The sequence below is a fragment of the Brienomyrus brachyistius genome, chromosome 1 (assembly GCF_023856365.1).
Source record: "Brienomyrus brachyistius isolate T26 chromosome 1, BBRACH_0.4, whole genome shotgun sequence".
Lineage (NCBI taxonomy): Eukaryota > Metazoa > Chordata > Actinopteri > Osteoglossiformes > Mormyridae > Brienomyrus > Brienomyrus brachyistius.
This window is the reverse complement of record NC_064533.1, coordinates 19,500,493-19,520,083: the sequence shown is the minus strand read 5'-3', so window position 1 is coordinate 19,520,083 and position 19,591 is coordinate 19,500,493. Positions and strand designations below refer to the sequence as shown.

Genomic DNA, 19,591 nt, shown 5'->3' with positions numbered 1-19,591 from the left:
TCTGTAATTCCGTCACTGAAAAACACTGACCAATGAACCTAGTCGGATCTCCTTTGTTCTTTGAGACTTATTCCTCCTCCCACGGGTGTTGTTTATAATATCAGAAACACTGGGGCCCTTTCAACCTAACAACTTATTGATTCCTTCACTGTTAAAATATTTCCCTGTGGCATTCTCAAAGAACTGCGTTATTTAACTGTTAGTCGGCTGCTGAATTGACGGGAATAATGATTTCCTACACCTGTCGCATCGCGAAAACATTTCCGGAATCTGACGTGCCACCGGAGCCATCCAGGGGGCATCAGCAGAAGGTAAAGAGGAACGTGGGTGTTCCAGCTTTAAAGGTATGAGGTTAAAAATAGCAGATGAGTCTGGGGTTGAGAGCATCCTGCTTGGACGCCTAATGGATTTGACACAGGATCCATTAGACGCAATGCAAGACAATACTGTCTCTTCTGAGGCTGATGACGTATCCTACCATCATACTGCCCCCCCCCCCCCGACGACAACCCACGTCAAAGGTGTCCGATAAGCCACATTCCGGAGCAGTCAGTTAGGCTACAATGTCTGTGATTAGAAGGTCATTCATTTCAATCCCATAGTTGGCAGAGTAATTTCACTGTTGAGCCCTTGAGCAAGACCCTCTACCCCCCATCATTCCATTAGCTGTCTGAGCCTGCTTTCGCTAAAAAGAAATGTATGTCTGTTTGGGCAGAAGAGTCCACCAAATAAATGTAAGCTAAATGTCACTACCACAGGGTCCATGAGGTAAAATAACTTCTCAACATGCTCTGTGAGGCTATGGGTTGCCATTTTGGTGTTAATTAGGGGTTGAAACAGAGGTTTTAACACCCCAAATAAAAAGAAACTATGGATTATTTTATTTTCTAAGCGGAGCCATAGAAAACACACCTTGCAGCATGGCCATGGCCATAAGGATACTGCCCCCTGATGGTCACCCCAATCAATATTTTCTACAGGTACCACTGGACTGAAGGAATTCATTGTTTTTTGTTGTTGTTTTGGAGTCACATTCTGATTGGTCCTGACAGTGTAGGCACTGCCATCAGGACGGTTAGGATCTCTCTCCGAACGACCCACTGAGAGGGCTGCTGGCACACGCTCGGCGAGGCAGGGGAGCTGAAGGGCAAAGCTAATCCGTCAATACGGAGCGTACCGCCACTCAGCGGGGCCGGCTCCCGCTCCCGGCCAAGGACAAATCGGAAGCTTCACGCTCACAGCGGCAGGAGCACGTGGCGGGAGGTGGAACGGCGGGAATGGTGACCTCTTAAGAGCATCGCATCCGTCCGGTAAAGACGCACAGCGGTGCGGAAATGTCACTCACGTGTTACGCTTGTCTTTACTCTTTCAGGATGGAATCCGTCACGTAGTCAATCTAACACTACACGCCCAAATATCGACTTGAGGTTTTTATTTTATTTTCGACCAGCCCCAAACAGCTGTTTCGCACACAACTCCTCAAACGATAACTTATGTCCTAATACAGCAAATCCAAAAAAAATCTAAACATAAATAATACAATAAAATAAATATGCATATATTAAGTCTTATATATTATCAATCTCCCTTTAAAACAATGAATGACAAACAAAAATATTAAATATGAACCCAAACTATGCACAGCATCATCACATTATACTCTGACATTTAGCGTACATTCCTTTAATAACCACCAGATTTTGATAAACTATAGTCTTTAATACAAATATAAACTAATTCTCAAATACTTTTAAATTTATATGTATATATGTGCATTTATATATTGTATATACAGTTTGTATACAATCCGAAGGGGTGATATTTCATTAATAACTTAAAGAGAACGCTTACAAAACTAAAACAGGACGCCCCCTGTTTTAGACCGCAGTTCTCCTACAAACAGGGGCTGTGAGACATTATGGAACAAGAAAAAAAAACATTTGTGACATTTATGCCGGGAGAACAGTCGTCAGTGTATGGCTTCACCCAAAATCCCTCCTGCGAGCTCCCGTCCACAGCCAGAGGGCGCCCCACGCCCTCCCCATGGTGCTTGGTCGGTGGTCACGGCCAGCCGGCTCTCCTGCGGGGGGGGGGGGGCACCTCCCAGGGTTACGACATGACGCCGAAGACGGGGTTGTGCCGGCAGATGCTCGGCCCGTACTCCTCGTAGGCCTTCTTGGTGTGGCAGACCTGAAAAAACTCGGGCTGCCGGGAAGCAGAGGGTGCAGCCGTTAGTGGGCGAGTCTCTGTGCCTCCCGATATTAAGCTTTTCTAGGAGGGGGGGGAGTCGGGAGTTTCTGTAAGTAATCGATTCTGAGGAAGCTCAGGCTGCTGGTTTGTTCAGCTGAAAACTTACTGAGCCAAAAAACTGACCATATCACTCACAACAACAAAAAACACACAGCATAACTGGTAACTGCAAGATTTTACTAATTATAAAAAAACTTCAGGTCAGTACAATCAGTGCATCTTTCTATGTAGGTTGAAATTTCAAATTAGCTATTTTTTACGTATAAAAGAATATGTTGGATCTCTTTAGCCCATTTTTGCTGCAATTCCATTGCAACCATGACAGACTTTTGGTAAAAACTGCAGAATTTTGTGGCTTCAGACGATATAAATTCTGACCTCAAACGCTCGGTGACCCACCCGCATTATCATACGTCAGGGGCAAAAACCCCCTCCCCTCGGATCTGTACTCACAGTGGAGGCCAGCATGGAGCCCCCGAACCAGACGGCATAGCGCTGCATGTGGTGCGTCACCACCTGCACCTCCATAGGCTTGGGCTGCAACAGAGAGAGCAGAATGACGCACTTCCACCCCAGACCTCTAGGTGCCAGTGTGCCCACTGCCCACGATTGCAATGTGCTACACTGAAACTTTTTTTCAGGTAATTGGTTTTTTTATGTAAAAAATTTTAATAAATTCAATATTCACTCAAGCTTTATAAAAATACTGCAGTTCATGTCACAACGCATCTTGGGAAATTAATATACGGCTGGATCCTTCCCGCAGCTTATTAGGTGAGTTTTCATTTTCTCAGGGAAGAGCTGGTAACACGTGGGCTGGGATTTGGGTTCAAACTCGTCAGCTCGAATTTCCTCGCGAAGGTAAACACCTGCGAAACGCGCCGACCCGTCCTCAGTGAGCGTGAGGCTCCTGGGTTTTCACAGCGCCAAGCAGAGGAATCACTGGAGTTTCTCCTCTGTTCCTGTCGAACAAGACGGCAGCCATGTTCTGATCGGCCCATCTGGGGAAGCGTACCTTTATCTTCCCCCCACTGAGCTCCTCGCTGAGCTTCAGCCGAGCATCCACAACTCGCTTCAGGTCTCTCTGCAGACGTCTCCCAAAGTCCCTAAACATGGTAGAGCCTCCGGAGAGGACGATGTTCTGTAACATGGGAGAACGGAGTGCTGCCCGTCAGCTGGAGAACACAACGCCACATGCAGCTCAGACTGGGGATGGCTGACACAGCAGAGCTGGGTCGTAGCAGAGCCCTGGAGAAGGTCGCATACAGCTGGAGGCTCAACGATGACGAGAGAACATCCAGAACTTCTGCAGCCTCGAGCTTCACCAGTAAAAATATCCTAAAGTACAGTACTGTACCAAAGTCTTAGGCAACCTAAAGAAATATTTAAAGCAATTTTTCTAGGCAGTAAGTGTATATTTGCTCAGAACAAAAAAATAAATAAATAAAATCACTAACACATGCAAATTAACAGTAACAAAATAAAAACAAACAAGAATTTCTTCGGTTCTCCAATAACGTACTGATATCCTGTTGGATAACTAGATCACCAAACCTCTCCTCAGGGGCACCACAGCCATTAAGTCTATTTGTTAAACGTCACCACCAGTTCACTTAATTAATTAATTTAATTAGTTTAAAAAGTCAATGAGGTATTGAATAGCTGAACAAGGTGGAGTGAAGAAAATGCATGGGTATGTAGGTGCAAAAACGGAGGGGACATTAGCAGAGGTTCTGAAATGGCTAAGCTGACAGACTTTGACAGACATAATATCACAGGTGTACATGAACATGAAGATCATTTAAACATTATTTGCTTTTACCGCTGAAGACTGTCGCGCAGTATTGTAATTAAAGTTACTTAGAAAACGGTCTCAAATACAGATTTTAAACTCATGGTCTAGTAGTGAATCTCCCCACTCTCACGCCACACATTAAACTACACAGGCCCACACAAGAAACCCAAGTGCTGCTTTTCTTCCGATGCAAAACAAAAGATGCTGATATCCCGAGTCCATCACAGCGGCAACCTCCTAACGAAGGTAATTAGCGAAACCTTGCGAGACCGGACTACTTGGGGGGGGGAATTGGAAACTCTCCCTTAACAAAATTAAATATTGACATCCTCCAACAATGTAGATTTGCCATGCATCCTTCATGCGGGGGGGGGGGGGGGGGGGGTGTTACCATGCCGCATTATACTGAAGTTGTTTGGTCACGGCCCCTTTTTCTTCATCGATATTCACTCCTGCTGGTTGAAGGGGCTATGGGGTCCACAAGTCGCCACGGCAACCGATTTAATGGCTGACAACCAACTTTGTCATTTGTGACAAGACGCCTTACCGTGCCTCGGTGGTATCGGCAGACATGTTCACTGGCTGCACTTATTTTGTCAGCTGGAGACTTGTAGTGATTGACTTTGCTGTTCAGGCTCGCTATCTCGACAGACAGAGACCTGCCGGGTTCGAGACACGCGGTGGGGGGGCTTTTCGCATACGCCCAGTTATTTACATCTACGGTGTTGTGGTCTGGGTCTCCTCATAAGAAGCCCATAAGTAAACATTTCAAGCATTTTTTTCTAGCAAATTCCAGCTGCCCCCCACTAACGCAGATGTGCAGATGGCTATAACTGGTGTCTGGAGAAAACACCAGCGGGATACGGCCTGTCTGGGAACAGACCGACAGCATGATAAACCCGTTTAGTCATATATTACGAAACAATTAGCGGAATAAAAACATTGGTGCAGCGAAGGCAAACTTAGTCTCAAACTACCAGAGGCCCTGTTCTACTGTCTGTATGAATCCATAAAATAAGTACAGAAAGTGATCATTCATGGTGGAGGCCAAGGCTCAAAGCACAAATGTTATTTTTTTCTATTTACGGCAGACAAATGGAAAATGTCACCTCTAGTCCATGACTCAGAGATGCTAACTGTCCTGATGGCAGTGCCTACACACTGACCCATAAGGACCAGTCAGACCCATGAAATCGCAGCACCCCCCAGCTAAAGGGATGCCCATCCCATCCCGTTCTTGCTGGCGTTCACACTGAAAAGCAGCCAAGCGCATGCAGCTCATTGATAAAGCACACACTGCCCCCTAGCTGCCATGGAGGGTGAAACACACAGGCTTCAGTCCAGTGCAGCAGGACGGCATATAAATCTCACCTAAGGCACCTGAATAAGGTTCTTAACCCCACCTGCTTGGATAAAAGCATCTACTAGATAATATAAATGTAATAAACTTTCTGAATATATTTTTGATCATTGTGTGAGGCACAACTGACACAGCTACCGGTCAATAAATGAGTGAATAAATAAGACCAACATTAAACTGCCATTCAGTCAGACTTGCCACCTACTCGCCATTACGGGATCAGCATCAGCATATCACACCCCCTCCCTCCGTGATTCCCACACCCTGCGCCCTGAAACTGTACCTTGTACAAGGGCCTCCGCACGTCAATCGGACAGTTCTGTATGACCTCGTCCACCACGTCGGAGATGGGCTGCATGAAGTCAGGGTTGGCGAACTGGAGAATATAAGAAAGGGTAATATTACGCTTCATTTGCAATCAGCAGGGTTACAGCATCCATGAACCACACAGTAGATACAGAAAGGGAACAAGATAACAGAATTTCCTAATAAACAGGACAGCTTCAATCCTTCTTAGAGTGCTGACATACACACCCTGGATTGTGTGCAGCAGCTTATTCGGTGGCAGTATTTGTGTGGGGCCCTCTGTTGGCCATAAACAGTCACTGCACTGGGGGGACGGGGGCTGAAAAGTAACTTTTTGAGTGGCGCCCCAGAAACAATAACCCCGCCCCTGGAGATACTGGATCAATGTTCAACCGGAAAAGCCTCCAGTTCTTTGAAGGATGAATGAGACGGGAATCTACGTCACGCTCTGCTCTGGTGGGCATGAGTGTCACAGACCCTCTTGGAGATGCCTAACGATGTGTGTGGGGGTGTAACCTGGGAACATTATGAGAGAACAGCGCTGGCACCATGGGGCGCACCTGGTCCTGTACAACAGCCTCACGCTCCCTCTTATTCCATTATGCAACCATGTAGTGCAAACTTTGGACATAATGATTCCCACTAGATGGCTGCTTGTCCTATTACAGATGCCCCATATCGAGCTTCTGCTCTTTCCAAAGGAAAACCTGTCCAGATGTAGGATGCAGGGTGAAAGATGACTCATTAGGCCGCATCACTTAGTTCCATCGCTCAAGGACTTGGGTTTTGTGTTTCTTACACCAAGTTATGCGACTTTGCGCATCGTCCTTGGATATGAGCAGTTTCCGAGCTGCGTCTCTTTGATAAACTCCAGCTCCGTTAAGCTTGGGACATACAATTTTTATGGGGACCACATTACAGAGGCTCTGAGTCAGTCATTTCTGATGCCTTTGCACCAGTTAGTGATTAACAATTTAGCTAATTGCGGTGTTAAGCAAGTCGGCACATGTAAAATCATTTTTGCAGTTTTTGTGACTGGTGTGCGTCTTTAAAAACTCATGTGTCAATGTGTGGCAGTCAGGCCTCTTTTACAGCTGACAAAGGCTGCGATTCAATGTAAGAGGACTTCAGCTTTGCTGTTGCACTTACAATTATTGTTTTAGCCACTTCAACATTCCCTTTGTTTCCAATATTTCGTCCACCTAGTGTGCGTGTGTGTGTAAATTTATAAATATATGTGAATACAGTCGTCCCTCGCCACTTCGCGATTCGACCTTCGCGGTTTCACTCTATTACGTTTTTTTGTATATTCATTAAAAATGGAGATACATCGCTACGCATCGGAGGCATCTTTGCGCTTCGTAATTAAATGTACAATAATAATCACATGATTTTGTAATGCCTATTATGTCTTATTTTGTCTAATATATTGGGTAATACCAGTGTAATTGTCATGACCTGCCTGTAGGATCCTCTTGTATGCCACGCCCCCTTGTTCACCACATGTGCAGCCCTGACAGTTGCCAGCTGTTTCCTGTCAGTTTGATTCATCCGGTGTATTTAAGTCCACGTCAGAGTCTGTAACCCCAGGTCTGTCACTGACGTTTTGATGTTACATGTTCCTGTGTCCTGCATTTGAAGTGATTCCAAATAAACCCTTTGATCCTGATTCCTCGTCTCCCCATTCCTACTTCCATGTCCAGCAATCATAAAAGTAATGGTGACTAAAGGGTGTTATTTCATGTCTAGAGGGTTCTAATAATATTAAAAACCGTATTTAGAAGGTCGTAAACAGGTTATCTATGCTCTAACTATGAAAATATTCAGTTTATAAATAAAGAATCCCATTTCACGGAAATTCACTTATCACGGTATAGTCTGGAACTGATTAACCGCGATAAATGAGGGTCGACTGTACATACATACAATTAAAATAAGCATCATTTTATAATAAACTGTAATGACAAACAGGCATGGTGTAGACCACTAATCACAACCTTTCAGCAAAGTTAAGGTTACATGTAAAAAATAAAAAAAAAAATAAAAAAACATGAATGAGTCCATTCTGACTGCGAGCCGCGTTTGACCCTCGCCGGCTCTGAAATGCTATGTTCTTGTCTTAATTATGAAATGAGGCATGTAATTGAAGCCCCGCGTAACTGTCCTGGAGGGAGGGAGTTGGAGGTAGAGGAGGGGCAAAAAAAGAGAGGGAATTTACCTCGGGGTGAAAAAAGATCTCGGGTCCCAAGAAACGCTCGTAGCCGACGTCTATGAGGAATTCGCTCTTGCTTATAGCATTGATCCCCCTGTACTTCTTGATCCACCTCCCAGGATCCGTATCATATTTTGTGAATTCTTTTACGATGTCAGGGCAGATGTAGCAGTATCTCTCCTAATGGGTGTGGGGGGATAAACCATCAAACACAGCAAAATTATTCAGGGCAACGTAAATCTTACGAAGATAAAATCAATGTGCATTTTTAGCACTTAATATCAAAAAATGTAACACATGTTTGGCCCATATGTGTAGAAGGTTCCTCTTAATGAGTGTTTTTGGCTTTTTAAGCCGCTGAAAGCACCTAAGTGTACAGTTTGTTACTGGTTTCCAGTGTGTTTTGGATGTGGGTTTGCGACATTTGACTGCAGTCCTCGAAAAGACGAGAGGACCAGATGTGTTCGGCATGCGAGACGAGGGCTACCTTCACCGCCTTTGCTGTCTCCAGAGACTGTTCTGGAGGGATGCCGACCTCCCGCTCTCGAAGTAACTGCTGGATGAAGTATGTTATGTCCCGACCAGCAATGGGAATGTGCTTGATGCAGCTTCCAATCACGTAACCTTCAGCCTGGGAGTGGGGGGGGCACACGGGACACGGCCACGCTCAGTTTGCAGTCAGAGGCGAGACTGTTGTGTCAGGCCCACCCCGAATGTAGTGACTGTTTGTGGCCAACAGGGGGCACCTAAATGCATGGCTGGAGTGGTGGTAACACCACTGCTGGTTGAGGCATGCGGTCTTATACATTAAAGCTCAGCTCATAAACGGTTCAGCGTTCATTACAGCCCCCCCACCCAGTGTCTGATTTGTGTCAGAGGTCCGGGAGGGGGTCCCTGGTGGGTAGCCCGACCATGGCATGACAGTATAAAAGTAGGACAGGGGTCTCCAAATATCTTTACAGTGAGCGTGTCTACAAAGAACATAATCTGGGAAGTTATGTAGATCATATTTGGCTGGGGGTCACTGTGGTGAAACATAGGGGGAGGTGGGAGGTGGCAACGTTAAAAGATTTCAGATGGTAAAAGTTGTCAAGCCCCCTGATTCCCCTCCGTCATGAATTCTTCACCTCTCCCTAGCTGTCGAAACATCACAGACGACCCCTTGGCAATTATGCCCAACTGACAGTCACCTCAGAAGTAATCCCACACGAGCCGATAAATCGCATTTCAGTCCCCAGCTCTCAGTGGTGGGCCACTGTGCTGTTGTTAATCCAGTTTTCAGGCAGCCATTAATCAAAAACACCGGAAATGCTCTACTGGGTAGCCAATGAAACGGAGTGGATTAGATGTGACAGGTTGTCACGGCGACAGCAGCCTGCTGCCGCACAAACAGAGGCGACAGATGCTAAACGTCCCGCCGACTCGTGTGTTGCCCTTCAGGTGACATTTCTGAGAGGGAAGACAACACCCCCTACTGGGCTTATAATTCCAGCAGGACTGAGATTTACTTCTTTTTAAAAAAAAAAACACGGTGCCACTGAATTTATTAAATGGTTTTAACACTGCAGGCTTTGTGGCTTGACTTACATAGCGACTCACGCACTGCTACAGCCGGCAGTATTTATGGGACAATAAATCTGTGGGTTAGGAATCTGTTTCCGGAAGGTTGTTGGTTTGCGACCTACGGATGGCAGAATAATAATATCAGTTCTAGGTCCATGCGCAACGCCTTTAAACCAAAACCTGCTCCAAGAGTGCAGAAGACATGGCCAACCCTGCAATCTGAACCCACGCTTTGCTCTTGCCTACTGTATGTATGTCTAACACCAAGTTGTACTTGCTCTGTATACAATGACATTCTGTTTCATGCAGGAAAAAGGGAAGATTTTCCACAGAAAAATCAAGAAGGGCTCAAGCAAAGTCATTAGCAAGAGGAAAAATCATAAGTGGACAAGCTTCTTCTATGCGCCTTGGTCTCAGTAGTAATAGTACGCAATTGTAGTATTGTGCATCTGTCTGAAAAGTTGATACAATCAGCCTCCATTGGATCATAAATGTGCGTGATGCAGCTTTCATATCTGGTTTTGGCGTTTACCAGGGATACCAGGGTGTGAGCTGACAAAAAGTACAGTGGAGTGGGGAAAGGTCTGATGATGCTCACCACAGGAATGGCGTGGGTCACCCCATCGCCACTGTCGATGACGATCCCCGTCAGGGTACGCTCTCCGACGGCTCTGGAGGTCCAGGAGGCAGCCAAGGCCAGCACCGCCTACGGAGGGGAAAAAAAAAAACAGGTCTGAAACGGGGTTCATGTGATTCCAGAATGTGCCACGCTGATCTCCGATCAGGTGCCATACCTGCACAGCGATGTAGAGCCCTGGAACGTTGAAGGTCTCGAACATGATCTCAGCCAGGTACTCCCTGTTCTCTGGCGTGTTCAGTGGAGGCTCTGTCTGGAGATGCGAGGTTTTTAGATTGAGTCTAAACTCAGGTTCAAGCCATCTCCCAAATAAAAAAGCCTTTTATTCAGAAGTAGTAATAATGAATGAACACTTTTAAACAACAACAACTCTCAGACTAATAAACGGAGAGGATTAACCTGAACGCCAAGTGAATAAACTTTAAGAACGTCCAAAATGAATGGGATATATTTCCCTTGAAAAGCCTCTCGTGACAGGTAAAGGGACAGGGTTGGGGACAGAGGTGGCTGGTCCTACCATCAGGAAGTAGTGGTCTTCTGGTTCCGCTCGCAGATACTTAAATATCACTTGCTCCATGAACTTCTCCATGAGATCCCAGTCCTCGATGATGCCATGCCGGATCGGCCACTGTGGAGCAGGGACACCAATTCAGTACACTGCTAAAATTTAGGTTTACGGGACATTTAAATGCTTTACTGACTCCTTTACCCACTTACAAATAAACTATAAAGCTGAGCTTTTTACTAGAGCAAGACGCCCTTTGGACTCGAACCACCAACATTTGGGTTAACTACAGCACCACCTACTGCCAATTACTAGTAGCAAAGTGTCGAGGAGGAATTCGAAATTTCAACGAAACACCTCACTAAAAACACACAGCACTCTCGTTATTCATGATGGCATAAAACTATACATACTCTATATTCAAGATTGCATGCTCGTTCAATTCCGTTTTTAGTACACAAATAAGGAAGTTACAGTTGACTGAAATCAGTCAGTTAAGGAAACCTTATTACCATATTAGTAATATCCTCTGATTAATCACCATTTGGGCTCACTGGAAAAGGTATTTCAAAAACACGACGCCATTTCGATTCCCTACACATTCGATTTCAACTGTAGCTTTTCTCTTCCGAAAGTTTCGCGCAGAGCCCGCTACGGTCACAGCAAGAACAACATGGGACTGAAGACACGCGACCTTGGTTGCATAGTTGGGTTTATCAATCGCTTCGTCTCCAATGAAGAAATCCAGATCGTCCACCCCGCGCACGAGTCGTCTCTGAGCCTGGTCTCCCACGCCAGCAGTTTCTCGGATGGCGATGCCTGGAAATATTTAAGCAGTCTTCCACTCATAGAAAAGGCAGATGTCTACCCTAGCCATCAAAAAGCTCTGAGAACTCAAGTCTAAACTAATCTGTGCCACAAAATATTGTGCCCCAATTATATACAATATAGCGTCCCCAGCTACAAATAGCTGTATAGCTAATAAAACTGAACACTTCTCCAAACAGCAGTCTTGCTTATGTGCATGTTATAGGTCTTTTCTACTGAGTTAATTCATATTCACAACTTTTATTGAACACAATCTAATCACAGAGATAGACTGAGGAAGATCCATGTCAAACCTAAAAGGTCAAACCTGCATTGTTTACTAACGTTAAAATGTTTACTTGCTTGGCTCATTAGCGTTTCTTAACTGGAGAGCTTAATCTGCATTCCAAACTACCCTAATTAATTCTGAACAAATATAGATACAGCCATGGGCTTTTATCACGCAAGCTTTAATTAGCGTTTTGCAAGCTAAATTTAATTAATGCCACTATCTCAAATGCTTTCTTATTTTTTGCATCAATAAAACACGAAAAAACTTGCAACTAAACAATTTTCATATGAATTATTTTCCAAAGCACATCTCGTTACTTTCCATATTAAGGTTAGGCAGGTATACTATCTGAGCCTTTATATACCCAGTTTCCACAGCTACATTATCAGTTTGCTACCTCCAGACAACAACAGTTAATTAAGCTGCGGAGTGCGGGGCAGTTATTTATAAAGGTACAAAGACAGTGGGAGTAGGCCTATAATGAATATCCGAGTCCAATATTTGTGAGCTTACTTAATTCATCTTGATACTTACAGGAAGGAATGATAAACTGGGGCTCGGTATTTCCGGCATATCCGATCTTGGTGTATCTGAGCGCGCAGGAGAGATTAGCAACACAGAAAATAATTAAACGCTCCGCTGCACCATATTTCCACTACGTAGAAAACAAATATGACAGGTACAAATTACTCATATTTTTACGCAGTACTGGTGCATTTGTACGTACAGATTAATTGACTTTGTTCCCCACCGGCCCCAAACACTATTTCAGTGCCATCATTTATTAAAAAAGAAAAAAGATCTGTAGATCTTTTTATTTGTACATGTGCAATATGTAAGTAAAATCCTTACAATAAAAATTATGTATGGGAAGACGTTTCAGTGTGTTAAGGGCACCGCAACATTTATTCTCTAATCTCCGGTAGGCGAAGCTGATAAAAACCCAAATAAATTACTTGTAATTGACATAATTCTAACAGACATAAGGACGAGCAGAAAGCAGATTTCCATCGCATATCTGGCACACGACGGTGCATCTTCCCAAAGGGAATAAACCTGACCCCATTTTAACGCTGTAAACAAACGAAATCTGTTAATAGGTAGCGAGTGACATTATAAATTGTGCCAAGAACCAAAAAACATGAACAAATTTAAATAATTACTTATTGGTAATACACGAACCCAACTAAAATCGCGCGATAACGAGCTAGTAGGTACTACATATACATGCAGTACTGGAGTTTGAGTGTAGCTAAATAAATGAATGACAAACTTAGTTGGTGCGCATCCTTGCAAATTATTATTATTATTATTATTAATAATAATAATAATTATTATTGCATTACATTTACGGGATGGGGCTGTTACAGATAATAACTTGGCTGTCATGGCAGATGCAGGTCCCGGTCGACTGCGCCAGTCGTGCGTCATGACCGGGTCGGTTAATGCTAAACCCGAGACTCAAATGTGAATATGTGATCTAACCAAGAAATTATACATGCAACAACTATTAAATAAACGCAATAATAAACTCACCCCGTTCCGCCGTCAATGACGCAAGGAGGTAAATGAACTGCCATGATCGGCTTGGTGTGATGAATGACCCTCCTAGAAAATCATAAATTACCACACAGCTATTAAGCTACAGTAACCTATAGTGTGAATAATAATAAAGCATTTATTATTACCACAGTAGGACTTCCGTGGTTATTGCATTACCGTGCCGAGTGCACCCCTGTACCGTTATAATAACGATCTGACAGCAGGATTACTTCCCGAGTCAAAGGGGAAAAAGACGAACGGGGGAAAGACAGGGGGGGGGAGAAAAGGCACTGGATCCATCCCCGGATGTAGCGGGATATGCGCTGGATTCGCTGAGGCCGGTTTTTTATGTATACCTGTGTGTGTGTGAGTGAAACCAGACTCTTGCCAAACTCCTGATAACTCCTGCACAGCAGCACCTAGCGTGGAACTTACTATGGCAAATCATGAAACCTCTCAAATGGATTCTATAAGAACATCGTTGAAGCATTATATCTGTTTTTGTATCCTCTAAAAAGAAATCGCTTTCACGACTCCAATAAAAAAGATTACATTTATCATCCTGTAATTTGTGTTTATGAGCTGTACCGTTTTATTCTAGCATACTTACCGGTAAAGTTTCGAAAGCTAAACGTATACGTGAAATTCGAAGGATATTTTCTGATTTTAGCAGCATTTTTAGCAATTTAAAACGTTTTGCAACTTAAATATCTCTATTTTTACTAACTCTAACAGAAACTTTTTGTAACATTTGCAGAACGATGATATAATCCGAAATTAATATTATATGATTCCGTATATTTGCAGAAAAGCTAATAAATCTAGAGGAAGGTATTAAAACAAAACTTAAGGTGCGCGTATATGCCATATGGTACGGTAAGGACAGGACCACGAGAAGTAGCCGGAAGTAGCACCCTGAAAGCTGTAGGTGTGCAGTGGCATGAGTTAATCGCGGCATGACGCATCCATCAAGGTCCTCTGAATCCGGGGCGCAGGTATAGCTGGGGAAAACGGGGGACGATTTGGTAATGGGATTTTACCTGGAAAGCTAAGTCGCTAGCTGCCTACATAAAGAAAACATGTAGGCTAATTGAAGGGCCGAGGCTGAAGTTTCCAAAATTCTGAGCTGTTTTCCGTCGGTCTTGTTTGAGAAGCTTTTCTTAGTAAGTTAAACGAAGGTGCTCTAAATAAAATCTTATTTACATTCCTGATTGACCCAGTTTTAATACACAATTATCACGATGAACGATTGAGGGAGAAAAATATTTTCTGGTACGTTTGATAAGTTAAGAGCAAGATTTATCAATCTGGTTTCTGTCTTGGGTCATTTTCACATTGCACTAGCATATTTCGCACTTCATAAAGCTATTCACTGTACTTTTGTATACAGTAGTACTTGTATATAGTACCTTATAGGTATTTATTGGTTAGATGGTAAATGCATGATGTTATTCCTCAGCTGCTTGCCAGACTTGAAGGAAAACGATGCCTGAAGGGGTTAGATTTTCAGCTTTTTCCTGATGACTGTTGTCCAGCTCAGGGTAAGTGTTGACTGAAACAGAAGCATGTATTTGTGTATATACTGTGCCTCATGTATACTTGATTTTGAACAAAAATGTCTGGTAAATAAATGTATCAGTTTGAAATTCATTCTCAGTAGCTGCATTTAACATTGAGCATATCGAGGTTGAGTTTCCCTTTTCTAGATACTATGTAAAGTACCTTCGCCTATGCAGTGGTGGATTATGGGAAGGAGGGTGGGGTTAAGGAACATCTACCTGATAACGCTCAAGGAGCCTTTAATGGTAGGATTAGTCTTGGTGCTTCTGTAGCTCCTGCCTCTGGCTTCCTCCCATCCACAGGAGATGTGGTCGAGTTCCACGGTATGGAAGGAACAGGCAAGACAGAGACCTTGTACCACCTGGTGACCTGTTGCATCCTCCCAGGGGAGCTTGGTGGCCTGGAGGTGGAAGTGATGTACGTGGACACTGACTACCACTTTGACATTCTGCGCCTGGTGTCCATCCTGGAGCACCGGCTGCCCCAGGGCTCAGAGGAGATTCTGCGAGCATGCCTGTGCCGTATATCGGTAGTCCACTGCTCCAGCAGCCTCCAGCTGCTGCTCACGCTGCACCATGTGGAGGGCACACTCCTCAACCGGCCCTCCCTGAGCCTCCTGGTCATCGACAGCATCTCCGCCTTCTACTGGGTGGATAAATACAATGGGGGGGACAGCGTGGCCCGTCAGGAGGCCAACCTCCGGAGGATCGCCGAACTCCTGGAGAAAATCGTGAAGGAGCACCGCATTGCAGTGTTTGCCACCACTCATGCCGTCATGAGGAGTAACTCTGCAGAGGAGGTGGCTGAGGTAGGCGGGACTTCCTGGAAACGGCGCTCAGTCGCCCCCAGCGACTTCACTAAGGTCTACCTGTGCAGGCCCTGGCAGAGGATAGTTACACACAGGGTGCTGTTTTCGAAAGCGAACATGACAAATGAGAGGAAGCAGGTGTTCACTGCAGTGTCCTCCAGTGGCAGGACAAACAGCACAAAGAGATCTTCGTTTTGCATGACCAATGCGGGGATCCAGTTCCTCTGATGCCACCTTCACTGGGTGTGATCGACGGATGTCTGTGTCAGATGCCTGAAGTCCAGTGTTTCTCAATCCAGTCCTCGGGGCCCCTCAGACAGCCCACATTTTCACACTCTCCCAGGTCCTAATGCACTAACACACCAGGTAGTTGGTGTTCTTGATTGGCAGGAGCTAAGAGAGACAAAAAAAAATGTGGACTGGCTGGGAGTCCCTGAGGATTGGACTGGGAAATACTGCTGTAGCAACATTTTTGGTTCAGTTTTTTTTTTTTATTTTAATTTATTACTATTGTATAAAAAAACTATTGTTTGTTTAAATTGATAGCTGAATGCTGTAGGGCGGATTGGGTGAAGCAGAGAACATTTTTGAGAACCGTTACTAAATATGTAAAATAAATGGAAATTATCCCCATTATCTTCTGTGGGGACAATGTTGTACAGCGAAAACAAAACTAAAACTGACCTCCTGTTTTAAAGTCTTTTTATTTTTTTATATTTTACCTATTCAGTAAATTAGAAGTATGGTGATGTGACTGAAACATAAAATATAGTCAGAAAAATACAGCTCTGGAAAAATTAAGAGACCATTAAAATGAATCTCTATTTGTGAATCCTAGTTTAATGCCTGATCTGCTGGCAGAAGGCTGCACTGAGCGGCAGGTTGCTTCCAGGCCACCAGGTGAAGCAGGAGACTGTGGGAACGACCAAAAAACAGTTTGTATCAGGCTCCTAGAAGCAGGACTGAAGACCCATAAAGCAAGGAAGAAGCCCTTCATCAATGAGAAGCAGTGAAGAGCCAGGCTGCAGTTTGCAAAAAGTATATTTTACACAGGTGCATGCCCATAAATTGAGAAATGAGTGAAACTGAAAATTGTGCTGTTGTCTCTTCATTTTTTTTCCAGAGCTGTATATTAGTGGGAAATTATTTGATTTATTATTTTTTTAATGAAATCGTTTGCATCTGTAATTTTCAGAAACTAACATGTTACCATCACACATTGAGTAGTTTATCCTGCAAAACCAAACCAAATTCCCCTGCCAGTCATGATGAGACACACGTTTACCGATCTGCTGATGGATTTTTCCGGTTTGCTCATAGGGGCTGTGAATTTACATTTCATTTACTTCTTTGGATTTGGGCGATTGATTATGTGTCGCTTTCCGCGCGCAGTCGTGCACATGCAGGTAAGCAGGCTTCATTGACACTTTCCCACGGGAAGATTCCGACCACTTCATTTCTATGGTTGTTCCTTAATGTATAATTAATTAAGCACATTCAATATGTTTTCTCCATTTGTTATACGGAAAGACTGCGGCTTGTTTGCTCCACAGCTCTCCTGCATCTTTGGTCTGGTCCCATTTTCTGTGTTTTGCCTTCTTTCATCCAGTAGATCAGTGTTTCTCAAGCTGGTCCTGAAGGACCCCCAGACTGTCCACATTGCTGCCTCCCAGTTCACAGCACACCAATGCCAGATATTCACCGTTCTTGATTGATTGGTTCGGGTGTTCCGGGAGACAAATGTGGACTGTGGGGAGGGGGAACCGAAGGACTTGTAAAACACTTCTGTAGATGTTGTGTTCCACCCCTGATCGTGGAGGATTGCATCATCCAGAAGAGGGCGCTAATGGCCACCGGGGGTGATGGTGTGAATCTGATATGGACGTGAGCCATGGAGCATGAAGAACAGGAAAGTCATCCGTAGCTCTAGTCCCTTTTTGTTTCAGGAAAATCTGTTTCGGCTTTTTTCTGGCATTGCACAGCTCTAAGGCTTAGTTACGCACTCTTAAGTCCTCTTACATTCGGACACAAGTGCAAATTAATTCAATTTATAATGAATGCAAACACTGAGAACCAGCGAATAATATTTACCCCATGACCGCGCTGTTGGATGAATCATTTCCAACCCTGGGTTTTGGCGGCTCATTCTGAACATAACCTTCAGTGGGCTCATCCTTTGAAATATAAATGCCACTAAAATGCATCTTTCCCCCCCCGTCCCATGCTTTGTGCCTCCTCTGAATAGGAAATTGCCAAAATTGCCCCAGCTGGTAGGAGTTAATGCTGAGAAGCTCTCCACTTTGTCTAATTATCGTTTGACTTCTGACACGGGTGGGCCGCATCCCATAATAATGCCTTCTAAAACCCATAAATCGCCCCTGCAATTAGGCCTGTAAATGTGTCCCATGCACGGATATGGCTAATCGCTCCCCCGTACCCGCCAGCTGTACTGTAAATAACAGTTGCGGTTACTTTTCACCATTAATCCTAATATTCCTTTGGTGGCTTCTCCTCCTTAACCGTCCTGCATGGAATAATTAACTCCAAGTAGATAGCTATTATTAACGAGTTTCTGTAGGAAGGCCTGGTCACACCAGCTGTTAACCCCCCCCCCCCCTCCCCCATCTGCACGTGCATGCAACATGTTGCCCTTTGGACACTACATGTAAACAGGATATCAACTTGCGATGTTTCTGTGTCCCCCATGCCCCCCCCAATGCAATCAAAATAAACCTTGTCATGTTTTTCAGCATGAAGGTGTAGAACAAGGCCTCCGGGTTATTGTGTTTCTCTTTTTAACTGTTAAAGGCCCCGGAGGTGAATTATGTATCTTTTACATATTTATCAGATGCTTTAACTTAAAATGATGTCATTTTTTGAGAAAGCATGGCTGGGCGGTCGCTGGGTCAGCGGTTTAGGGCCTTGCTCAAGAGCCCAAGGATTAAATCAATTCTGGGATTCAAAACGGCGACATTCCGATCACTAGCACAGCATTGCAACCCACAGAGCAACACAGCACCCCGTGTGCAACTTGTAACCAAAATGTTTGTATAATTTGTGATTTTCTGTTAATTTTATGGGCCCTTGGCCAGCCTCATGAAGACAGAGAGGTCAGCTTTGCTGACTGAGAGCCTCTGCAATAAGGTGGTGCATTTTTTTTAATGTAGGGGTGAAGTGTGGGATATTAATTAGCCGTCTCAAACAGGCATATTTCTCTCAAGACATCCGCTACCTCGCGAGAGAATGGCAAATGAAAGTGTTGCCATGCTAAATGCATCTGTGATCTGAATGGCATTATACTTCACAGTGGTTGCATGGTTGCCACAGTAACCTCACCCTTCCGGGTTTGGGGGACTTCATTCCCACCTCTGGACCTACATGTGTGCGGGTCACATGTTCTCCTGGTGTTTGTGCCATTGTGGGAGATGGATAGAAATTGAAACAGACTTTATACAATGGCTTGCACCATTTATACAGATTGCGTGGCGAAGCTGGAATTTATTAATGTTTTGGTGGCGCGTCTGTCGCAAATGATTGATGACAGAGGAACCTTTAAGGTACCTTTGAAGTTGTCTATGCTGGGAACAGTCTGTTTCAGACTTTGATTTATGCCTTATAAACAGTAGCGTTTGGGTTTTATTACAGTGCCTGTCGGTCTTTACGCTGCCCCGGTGGCCATTAATGCTTGTGCGCTGTTCCTGGTGGGTCTTTAAACTAGACCTTTGTTGACCCTGGACTTGGGGTTTCACTGTAAAGGTCTTCCGGGATAAACTGTTGTAATAGCATAGTAAGCATCAGCAAGGAACCAGTGTCTGCCCCTTGTAGCCTCCCCCACACAACACTGCTTGTTAGCGCTCCTTAAATTGAGCTATAAAAACATTTCTTCCCCTTGACGCCATGTTCTGAGGGGTGCTGACTTAGCAGGTGGCCTGTACCCCCCTCCCTGCTGTGAGG

The 19,591-nt window shown here is 44.4% G+C and overlaps 2 protein-coding genes across 9 annotated transcripts; one reads left to right on the top strand and one right to left on the bottom strand.

Moving 5' to 3' along the window:
• Positions 1–1,417: 1,417 nt before the first annotated feature.
• On the bottom strand, positions 1,418–13,514 carry actr3b (actin related protein 3B). 4 transcript variants are annotated; one of them, XM_049028634.1, is made up of 13 exons: positions 13,416–13,514; positions 13,264–13,335; positions 12,262–12,317; positions 11,323–11,447; positions 10,641–10,751; positions 10,281–10,376; positions 10,085–10,192; positions 8,411–8,554; positions 7,930–8,103; positions 5,689–5,781; positions 3,266–3,391; positions 2,704–2,787; positions 1,418–2,205 (listed from the first exon to the last, which is right to left on the bottom strand). In XM_049028634.1, exons 2-13 carry the CDS (start codon positions 13,305–13,307, stop codon positions 2,110–2,112), a joined length of 1,257 nt encoding a protein of 418 aa, XP_048884591.1. In that variant the 5' UTR covers positions 13,308–13,335; positions 13,416–13,514; the 3' UTR covers positions 1,418–2,109. The 4 variants fall into 4 exon arrangements, with proteins under 4 accessions (XP_048884591.1, XP_048884584.1, XP_048884599.1 ...); XM_049028627.1 differs by having other exon boundaries at positions 13,447–13,507; XM_049028642.1 differs by lacking the exon at positions 3,266–3,391 and having other exon boundaries at positions 13,264–13,499.
• A 116-nt stretch (positions 13,515–13,630) lies between these two features.
• xrcc2 (X-ray repair complementing defective repair in Chinese hamster cells 2) lies at positions 13,631–18,239 on the top strand. Of its 5 annotated transcripts, XR_007400731.1 has the most exons (5): positions 13,631–14,264; positions 14,729–14,810; positions 15,132–15,637; positions 16,958–17,043; positions 17,247–18,239. XR_007400731.1 is itself a non-coding variant. In XM_049030854.1 (4 exons), the coding sequence occupies exons 1-4, from the start codon at positions 14,226–14,228 to the stop codon at positions 16,485–16,487; spliced, it is 639 nt and encodes a 212-aa protein (XP_048886811.1). In that variant the 5' UTR covers positions 13,631–14,225; the 3' UTR covers positions 16,488–16,829. The 5 variants fall into 5 exon arrangements, 4 of the variants coding, with proteins under 4 accessions (XP_048886811.1, XP_048886796.1, XP_048886787.1 ...); XM_049030854.1 differs by lacking the exons at positions 16,958–17,043; positions 17,247–18,239 and adding an exon at positions 16,476–16,829; XM_049030839.1 differs by lacking the exons at positions 16,958–17,043; positions 17,247–18,239 and having other exon boundaries at positions 13,634–14,264; positions 15,216–16,334.
• Positions 18,240–19,591: the final 1,352 nt, after the last annotated feature.

Bases quoted from the DNA above. Each gene is read 5' to 3' on its own strand.
- xrcc2 (XM_049030830.1), top strand. From the start codon at position 14,226: ATGACGCATCCATCAAGGTCCTCTGAATCCGGGGCGCAG. The intron at 14,265-14,728 runs GTATAGCTGGGG...GTTATTCCTCAG, and splicing joins CCTCTGAATCCGGGGCGCAG to CTGCTTGCCAGACTTGAAGG. The intron at 14,811-15,131 runs GTAAGTGTTGAC...TCCCATCCACAG, and splicing joins TGACTGTTGTCCAGCTCAGG to GAGATGTGGTCGAGTTCCAC.
- actr3b (XM_049028634.1), bottom strand. From the start codon at position 13,307: ATGGCAGTTCATTTACCTCCTTGCGTCATTGACGGCGGAACGGG. The intron at 10,377-10,640 runs GTAGGACCAGCC...TCGCATCTCCAG, and splicing joins AAGACCACTACTTCCTGATG to ACAGAGCCTCCACTGAACAC. The intron at 10,193-10,280 runs GTATGGCACCTG...TCCCCTCCGTAG, and splicing joins GGCTCTACATCGCTGTGCAG to GCGGTGCTGGCCTTGGCTGC.